At 41.7% G+C, this 10,105-nt stretch overlaps 1 protein-coding gene across 1 annotated transcript; it reads right to left on the bottom strand.

Annotated features, from left to right (window-relative positions):
* Positions 1 to 5,489: 5,489 nt before the first annotated feature.
* LOC134734819 (lysophosphatidylcholine acyltransferase 2B-like) lies at positions 5,490 to 6,866 on the bottom strand. Its single transcript, XM_063628211.1, is given in 2 exon segments — positions 5,490 to 6,776; positions 6,778 to 6,866. Coding segments are annotated over 2 exon segments (1,356 nt in total). The 5' UTR covers positions 6,847 to 6,866.
* Between the last annotated feature and the right edge of the window lie 3,239 nt (positions 6,867 to 10,105).

The raw sequence follows: 10,105 nt of genomic DNA, 5'->3' as shown, positions 1-10,105 counted from the left end.
TCTGGACTTTCTAGTCTATCACATTGTTCAGGCCATCTATTCATGTGCCAATATCACAGTTTTAATTATAGAGGCTTTATATACATTGCTTTAAAAAAAATTTTACTGGCTGGGTGCAGTGGCTCATGCCTGTAATCCCAACTCTTTGGGAGGCTGAGGTGGGTGGATCACTTGAGTCCAGGAGTTTGAGACCAGCCTGGGCAACATGGCAAAACCCCGTCTTTATCAAAAATAAGAAAGATTAGCCTTGGGTTGTGGCACGCACCTGTGGTCCTGGCTACTCAGAAGGGTGAGGCAGGAGGATCACTTGAGCCCAGGAGGTGGAAGTTGCAGTGAGCTGAGATCACACTGCTGCAAACCAGCCTGGGTGACAGAGCAAAATCCTGTCTCAAAAAATAAAAAATAAAAAATAAATTGCTGAATGTTCTATGCCCAAGGGTGAGGGTGCAGTAATTTTTTGCCTTAGTATTGGTCAACTGTTAATCTGTTCAATGTCCTCTCAGGGCTAACAGCAACACAAAGAACTGATAAAGCTGAGAATTCTGCACACACCTCACTTATACTGTTTCTGGACTCTTCCTTGCATGTATGTAATGGTTAAAAGCATAGACTTTAGAATCATGATATTGAATCCAATTTAAGTTGTTTATTAGTTGTGTGACCTAGCCTACTGGTCCAATAGTCTAAGTCTATTGAGCTTTAGTCTATTGTGCTGATCCATGAAGCTCTCCAAGCCTCAGTTTCCCTATAATGGGGATAAGGGTATCTCATGTGGTGGTTAGAAAGACTAAATGAGATAATCCATGTAAAATTCTGCTAAGCTTATGACTTATCATCACAAAGTAGTTTTGAAGGTTACTCTTTAGAGTCTTACCTTTCCCCCCACATTGTCTTCCATTCAAATAGGCAATGTCATTTTGCTGTTAGTGTTTGTTTCTTCCTAGCAGTTAAGTTTTACTAGCTCCAATGGATGTGGTGGGTTTACAAAGGTGATAGTGATGATGACCACTGAAGGTCTTCATGTTCAGGGAAGTTGTGATTTTGATTTCTTCCTGCCATCATATTTAAGAATAGGCAGCCATTTGGAAAAGCCATTTCAAAAAAGAAAAGAGATTACAGAATCAGAATAGCACCATATTACAACCCTCAATGATCTAAGTGATGAGCAGCCATAGCTGCAAAAATCACAAAAAGAAAACCAGGCAATATATGCTTTCTGTTGAAAAACACACTACATGTATGATCTTGTCAAATGAATCAAACCTGAATTTGATCAAGCCTCTGGATTCCAATCAGCAGAAAATACAAAGGGCAGAAGGATATACTGATTTGTACCATAAATATGCAGTTGGCAAAATGCACACTATGGGAAATTCCACAGATCAAACAGCCTAGGTTCTGTAATAGAAAAAGTATAAGCAAAATAAGGGATGGAAGGGAAATCTGTAGATTTTAAAAGGCCTAAAAAATATCTTTCATGGGCTACAATGTAGGGAGAAAAAACATCCAATGTCAAAAATGCGCATGAATAAACTATGGGGTCTAGGAATAGCATCTATTATTAGAGTTTTCTGTTTCTCTGGAGATGTATATATATATATATATATATATCCAATTGGTTCTGTTTCTCTGGAGAACTCTGTGTGTGTGTGTGCGTGTGTGTGTGTGTGTGTGTGTGTGTGTGTATGTATGGGGTAGGGGGCAGGATTTAAGGAACTGGCTCACACAATTGTAAAATATTGGCAACCCCCAAATCTGCAGGTAGGCCTGAAAGCTGTAGACCCAGGGAAGAATTGCACATTAAGTCTACAGGCAGTTTGCTGGCAGAATTCTCCCCTCTTCAGGGTAGGTCAATCTTTTTCTATTAAGGCCTTAACTGATTGGATGGGGCCCACCTACATTATGAAGGGCAATCAGCTTTACTCACAGTCTACTGATTTAAATGTTAATCTCATATAAACAATCTCTTCACAGAAACATCTTGAGTAATCTGTGACCAAATATCTGGGTACCATGGCCTAGCCAAGTTGACACATAAAATTAAGCATCACAGTATCAAAATATGCACGTTTAGATGATTAAAAAGTAAAGAAATACAGGAAGTGAAGCTATCCAAGTCAGGAAAGGAGCTTAATTTTGAGAGAAAGAGGGAGTTTGTAATTATGATAGGGGTATGGAAGAGCTTGTAAGGTGGCTGAACAAGTTTTATTTCTCAATCTGAGTGTTGGTTGCAAGAGTATTCAACTTTTTTTTTTTTTTTTTTTTTTTGAGACAGTCTTCCTCTGTTGCCTAGGCTGGAGTGCGGTGGCGCAATCTCGGCTCACTGCAACATCTGCCTCTCGGGTTCAAGCGATTCTCCTGCCTCAGCCTCCCAAGTAGCTGGGACTACAGGCGCCTGCCACCACGCCCGGCTAATTTTTGTATTTTTAGTAGAGACAGGGTTTCACCATATTGGCCCGGCTGGTCTTGAACTCCTGACCTTGTGATCCGCCTGCCTCATCCTCCCAAAGTGCTGGGATTACAGGCGTGAGCCACCACACCCGGCCAAGAGTATTCATCTTAAAAAAGATTATATTTAGAATATGAAATATAGATATTTATGATATAAAATAATTATTATTAGCTATAGATTTCCCTGATATGGTTTTCTGTATCTGTATTTATTTTAAAATAAAAAAAAATTTAAGTGTTAAGTGTTAAAGAGGGTTTAAACAAAGCTATGTTAAACTTATTTTTTTTTTTGAGACAGAGTCTTGCTTTGTTGCCCAGGCTAGAGTGCAGTGGTGTGATCTCAGCTCGCTGCAACCTGTGCCTCCTTAGCTAAAGCAATCCTCCCACTTCAGCCTCCTGAGTAGCTGGGACTATGGGCATGCACCACCATGCCCAGCTAAACATTTGAGGTTAAAATGTAGAGAGTATAATAATGACCCTGCTTTTTTGTATGGCTCACTATCTAAAGAGAAACAACCTTAAAAGAGTTCTACAAATGTTTAAGTTGCACTACTACTGTTTGAATAAAGATATTGCTTGATAACTACTTTTAAGTGAAAGCTCTTATTTAAATGAATAATTTTCAGTACATTTAAACAAATCATTGTATTGAATTCTATATATATATATATGCATTTATTATCATGGGAATATTGCACCGGATGGGGATTATGAAAAATCACTTATCCAAATCCTTTTTTTTTTTTCAGGGCAGAACTGCATGGAAATTATCTCAAAATAATATTTGATTTTTTTTTTCTTTTCCTTTCCTTCCTCATCTCCTTACCTTTCTCCCATTCTTCTCTTCTTTCTTTCTTTTTTTTTTTTTTTTGAGACAGAGTCTCGCTCTGTCGCCCGAGCTGGAGTGCAGTGGCGCAATCTCGGCTCACTGCAAGCTCCGCCTCCCGGGTTCACGCCATTCTCCTGCCTCAGCCTCCGAGTAGCTGGGACTACAGGCGCCCGCCACCGCGCCCGGCTAATTTTTTGTATTTTTTAGTAGAGACGGGGTTTCACCGTGGTCTCGATCTCCTGACCTCGTGATCCGCCCGCCTCGGCCTCCCAAAGTGCTGGGATTACAAGCGTGAGCCACCGCGCCCAGCCTATCTTCTTTCTTTCTACCTTCTGAAAGTATCAGGAAACTGACAAAGTTAAAGCTTTAGGTGCCCCACTTCCATAAGCCCCTTCTAGGGTTCTAGTAGCATCCCTAAAAATGTGTTTACTTGGTTATGTTTTTGTAAAGTTGGCAAACTTTGATCAAATGTTACCTCATATCTGGTGCTACTGAGTAGCTACAAGCATCTTTAAGATTCAGTCACAGTGAAACTAAGTAGGGGATTCAGTGATTAGGGCTGGTGGAGTATGTTTGTCAGTTCACATTCACTTCTATGTCTAGATAGGTTGTTGCTCCCTGTCCGGTATAGGAATGGTTTCCAGGAATACTTTGCTGATTCATCCTGCATGGTGACATGAAGGGGTAGGGGCCCAAGGGTCACATCACTATGTGAAGATGTCACATAGCGACAGGTATTGGAAATAAATGTGTAAATAAGTAGAGGCTTCAATTCTCATTGATGCCTTATTGGAACAAAAAGAAGATTTTCAGTAATGCAGAACATGTTAATTATAAACACTTTTTTTGTGTTTTGATTAAAGTCATACAGAATGAAATTTGTCAAAATTCCTATATTTATGACCTATGTTTATGATATTTTTTCAGCTTTCCAGAAATCGTAATCTGTTGTGATTTCTCATTCTAAATAATCACTTCTATACTTTAAAAAGGCAAGCAGGGGACAGGCATACCATATATAATTGTTGCAATGTATTCCCAACACTGTATCTTCCTAATATTTATTTTATCTTGAAAAATAAGAAGATGTGGCCAGGCATGGTGGCTCGCGCCTATAATCCCAACACTTTGGGAAGCCGAGGAGGGTGGATCACCTGAGGTCGGGAGTTTGAGACCAACCTGACGGACATGGAGAAATCCCATCTCTACTAAAAATATAAAATTAGCTGGGTGTGGTGGCTCATGCCTGTAATCCCAGGCATCTTGGGAAGCTGAGGCAGGAGAATCCCTCGAACCTGGGAGGCAGAGGATGCAGTGAGCCAGGACTGCACCATTGCACTCCAGCCTGGACAACAAGAATGAAACTCTGCTTCAAAAAAAAATAAATAAATAAATAAATAAATAAGAAAATTGAGGCTACTTTTGAAATTACTAAAGAGGTATTTATATAACTCTTTCCTTTTTTTTGGAGGAAATGCAAATGGTAATTTAATGTTTTTATTTACTGTCAGTGTAGCTCTTTTTTTTTTTTTTTTTTTTTTTGAGATAGGATCTCTGTCGCTCAAGCTGATACAGTGGTGCAATATCCACTCACTGCAACATCTGCCCCCCAGGTTCAAGTGATCCTCCCATCTCAGCCTCCTGAGTAGCTGGGACTATAGGCGCACGCTACCACACTAGGCTGGTTTTGTATTTTGTTTGAGACGGGGTTTTGCCATGTTGCCCAGGCTGGTCTCAAACTCCTGGTCTCAATCGATTCTTCCACCTCAGCCTCCCAAAGTGCTGGAATTATAGGCGTGACTCACCGTGACTGCCCAAGTGTAGCTCTTAATGTGATACTTCTTTCTGCAACAGTGAGGGACAGGTGATAGGCTTTAATGTTCCTCTGGCCTTATTTTAGCATTAAATACAATAAAGGCGCTAACTAGAACCCTGCTGGGTGAACAAAGTTTATGACTAGATCACTTGTTCTTCTAAATTTAGGTCACATCAAAACAAAAGCTATCTTAAGAAAGAAGAAAAATAGATACTATTAAATCTAACTGAAATATTCCTCAAGCATATTTTAAATATCGTAATTGTCTATGCCTCTTAGAGTGAAAACTATTGAGTTTTTCCTCAAAGAGTAATTTTTACTTCAATCATCATTTCTACCTAGAAGATACTTTCACTATTTTCGGGGCTAACTTGTCACATTTGAATACAGTGATTAAAACTGTACTTTTTGGGGTAATGAATATATATAGGCTGCCTGGAGGTCTAGGTGTGAATTAAATAACTTGGGATATGCTGGATGCTTCAGGGCAAATTTCTTAAGTCTCTCATATGAAATGTACACTGATTTCTGTCCAGCTATTTCCTGAAAGAGCCTGGAAACATCAAGATTTGGCACTCCAAAAGCAGCCTGAAGTATAGCAGCGAACTGCTGCTCTGTTATTAAACCATCCGCATCAAGATCAAAAAGCTTAAAGGACATTTGCAGACCCTTTTCAATGTTGGCAGGATTGCATAGAACAGTCAGACCTATTACACACTCTCTGAAGTCTATGCTGCCATCATTATTCCTGCCAAAGAGGGCAGGGGGTTGTCTCAAGGGCTCTGAAGTTGGGAGTATTAAATAACTTGAAAATTCTTCAATTCCTATCTTCCCTCCTTTTGAGGCAACGGCAATTGCAGCATATTCATCCAAATGCTGATGAATGTTATCCCTATCTAACTTCAACTTCTGGCTAATTTTTGTAAATTCCACCAAACCAGCTTCTATGGGTAGTTGAAGGTTACCTGCGGAGATCATCAGTCTGCGGTCTTCATAAGTGTGCCCTGTCCCAGGCACCCCTAGAGCATTTGCCATGTTGATGGGTACTGTATTGGCAAAAAGGATGGGGTCTTTTTTTTCTTCATCATTTGGGGTATAAACAGGCATAAACTCAACTTCTACCCTGGTGAAGAGTTGACTGAGTGTCAACATACAGGCCTGGAAGGCTGTAAATCCCTGCCAGGTCCAGATTGCCGTGTCCAGGGTGTTTGGGTACCTGAGCAGCACTGGCTACACAGGAACACCTGGACAGAAGGCCCCTAGTTTAAAAGTGACTAGACAGTAGCGATTGGTGCACACACCTTCTAGGAAAATCAGAATCTGTGGCCACTTCTTTCCAAATGTCGTTCACTTCAGGATTTCATCCTTAGTATTCTTCCTGGAATTAGGGTCTTCTCGGATCACAAGCACCAGCTGTGTTGACCGTAGGAATTTCCCAGCCAATGGGATCTGCACGTTTTGACTTGCAGAGACCACTGAGGGTAACCCCACCACCACACAGGGGATTGAGTCAAAGAAAGTGGACCGTGGTGCGGTAACGAAGATATGGGCCTTGTCTTGGGTTGCCTTTTTCCCTTTCACTTTAGCCAGGAACCCAGCTAAAAAGAAACCCACCTGAAGCATGAGCTTGAGTACTGGTTTCACCAGTTTTTTCCTCCAACTCTTGGCAGGGTTGCAGGATTTGAGCAGGATAGCCAGAGGTGGAAAGCATGGCCACTGGCCAGAGGAAGAGGAAGGCAATGCAGGACATTCATACTCACGAGGATGATGCAGGTCCAGCACCATGCACAGATGCGTGTCTGCTGAGGGTACAAGGACTTGATTAGCTCCTACGTGATCCCAGACTCCTTCGCCTCCAACTCAGGGTCTGTGGACTGCAGAGCCATGAAACCGAGTTAGTAGACTCAGGCTGTGTGTAGCCTGGATTTGGGGGCAGCCTTTGACATGCACCCCTACCCCACATCCAATTGCTTTCTCTGTTTGCACATAATTAGAACTCTTAGAGGCAATTGTAGGTTAATAGAAAATGCTGCATTACCTTTAAAATCAGAAAAATCAAAGATGGTAAATGATGTAACAGGAGAATTTAAATCACATCAACAGCGCAATCTTTTTTTCTTTTTTTTGCAAACATCTTGCTTTTGACATATGCCTAATAAATTATTTTCACATAGCAATTTCTGATGTTAAATTAGGCATATATTATATGCTACTAGGGATATATTAGTTTGAATAGATGAATATTATTAATAATTGCAACTTTTAATTTAGGTGCCATTACCTGTTTTTATTTACTGTGAGCTGCTTTGGCAACTAGTAAGTCAAATTCACTTACTTGCCCTACAAATAGATTTCTACAGCGACAGTAGTAACTGTTTATCCTAAGAGGTTTAACTGATGGCACCCTTGAGGCTTTATATCTGTTACAAGTACTTTTCCATATCCATCGAAAATTAGAGTACATTCATTGTAATAGGCCAGAATTGTCCATGGAACGTTTGTTTGATAAATTCTTGATACTAGTCCACATGAACTTGTCAACTTCCTAAACTGACATAAGTAGCAACAACAACAAATCTTTTTTTTTTTTTTTTTTTTTTTTTTTGAGACGGAGTCTCGCTCTGTCACCCAGGCTGGAGTGCAGTGGCGCAATCTCGGCTCACTGCAAGCTCCGCCTCTCGGGTTCACGCCACTCTCCTGCCTCAGCCTCTCCGAGTAGCTGGGACTACAGGCGCCCGCCACCACGCCCGGCTATTTTTTCGTGTTTTTAGTAGAGACGGGGTTTCACCGTGGTCTCGGTCTCCTGACCTCGTGATCCGCCCGCCTCGGCCTCCCAAAGTGCTGGGATTACAAGCGTGAGCCACCGCGCCCGGCCCAACAACAAATCTTAAAATCACCTTTGTCAGTAACAGGTTTTTATTAAAATAAGTCAGGATTACTTTACTGTGTCCACACGTACCATTCTTTCCCTTGTTGCTGCCCTTCTGGAGAGATCAAGAGGGAAGCACCAAGTTGGTATGAACCAGGCTTTTTCTATACCTTGTGGCATTTGCAACTCTGACAATGCTCTATAGAATATTCCTATGTTTACTAATTGCTAATTTGAATTCCTTTTCCCTCCAGAAATTAAAAGTCAAATTGTAGGTTCCTGAGAGATATTTCCATCTATTGAAACACACCAGATTGCTGCTGAAACAGGAAGAGTGGCGTGGATACCACAAGTCTGCTAAACGGTATCTGGTGTAAGTGGGATCATGGGCTTTACCACCAGATGGCTCTAGGTCACATCCTAGCTCCAGAACTTACACTATGGGCATTGGCAAAGTTACACGTTAAATCACATTTTTACTATTTATAAATTGGTGATACCTACCTTGCGTGTTGTTATGAAGCAATGTGTTATATAGAGAATTGGATTTTTGTTGTAAATACAAGTTGCTGTGATACAGTAATGAGAATTCTTAGGGACATTCTCCTTTGTTCTGTCACGATCAGAACTATGCTTAATGAGGGAAGCAATCCTTTCACCAATTTAGGGCTTATCTGTTATGTGATGTGATTTGGCAGTGTTACTGGTTGCCTCCCATGTTAAAGGAGAACAATCCAAAAGAATGAGTCTCTTGGCCGGGCGCGGTGGCTCACGCTTGTAATCCCAGCACTTTGGGAGGCCCAGGCGGGCGGACCACGAGGTCAGGAGATCGAGACCACGGTGAAACCCCGTCTCTACTAAAAATACAAAAAAATAGCCGGGCATGGTGGCGGGCGCCTGTAGTCCCAGCTACTCGGAGAGGCTGAGGCAGGAGAATGGCGTGAACCCGGAAGGTGGAGCTTGCAGTGGGCCGAGATCGTGCCACTGCACTCAAGCCTGGGCGACAGAGCAAGACTCCGTCTCAAAAAAAAAAAAAAAGAATGAGTCGTAGTCCCTTGAATTGGTATTGTTCTCTATTCTGTAACTCTTCTCAACTCTTGCTTATAATGTTCATTTCTACTCTTGAACCTTTGCTTAATTTAACTGCATTCTATGTATGCATCTTTTTTTTTTTTTTAGACAGACTTTTGTTCTTGTTGCCCAGGCTGGAATGCAGTGGCGCGATCTTGGCTCACTGCAACCTCCGCCTCCCAGGTTCAAGCAATTCTGCCTCGGCCTCCCAAGTAGCTGGGATTACAGTCATTTGCCACCATCCCTGGCTAATTTTTGTATTTTTGGTAGAGATGAGGTTTCACCATGTTGGCCAGGCTGGTCTTAAACTCCTGACCTCAGGTGATCCACCAATCTCAGCCTCCCAAAGTGCTGGAATTACAAGCATGAGCCACCGCACCCAGCCCTTAAGGCTTCTTATGGGAAAGTTCTATGTTACCACCTTATCCTTCTTTTATATTTCCCCATTAAGCAAATATTTGAGTGCCTACAATATGCCAGGCCCTTAGTCTAGACTTGGGTGTGTATCAGTTAATAAAACAACAAAAAATCCCTGCCCTGTGGAACTTAGATTCTAGTGCACATAAGATGTGTAGTATTCAATTCTTGTTGCATTGAATGAGGTAAAAGGATCCTTTCCTTCCCTTCCCGCTCCCTTTCCCTTTCCCTTTCCGTTCCAACAGGGTCTCACTCCATTGCCCAGGCTGGAGTGCAATGGCCCAATCATGGCTCACTGCAACCTTGAGCTCCTGGACACAAGCGATCTTACCTCAGCCTCATGAGTAGCTGGGACTTCAGGTGTGCACCCCTACGCCTGCCCACTTTTATTTTTTATTTATTTTTGGTAGAGATGAGGTTTCACCATGTTGGCCAGGCTGGTCTCAAACTCCTGGCCTCAAGTGATTCTCCTGCCTTGGCTTCCCACAGTGCTGAGATTACAGGCATGAGCCACCACGCCCAGCAAAGATGTCAGCTTTCAAAAATGGTTTAAGGTTCCCAGTATAAATAGTATATGGCCCATTTTAAAAATGCATATTCATTTAGTTATATTTGCCTTCAAACTAATAGATATACTATAAATCCAAAGAGA

This window comes from Symphalangus syndactylus, chromosome 12 (assembly GCF_028878055.3).
Source record: "Symphalangus syndactylus isolate Jambi chromosome 12, NHGRI_mSymSyn1-v2.1_pri, whole genome shotgun sequence".
NCBI classification, from domain to species: domain Eukaryota; kingdom Metazoa; phylum Chordata; class Mammalia; order Primates; family Hylobatidae; genus Symphalangus; species Symphalangus syndactylus.
Note: the sequence above shows the minus strand (reverse complement) of the source record. Positions and strands in the feature narration are given on the sequence as shown.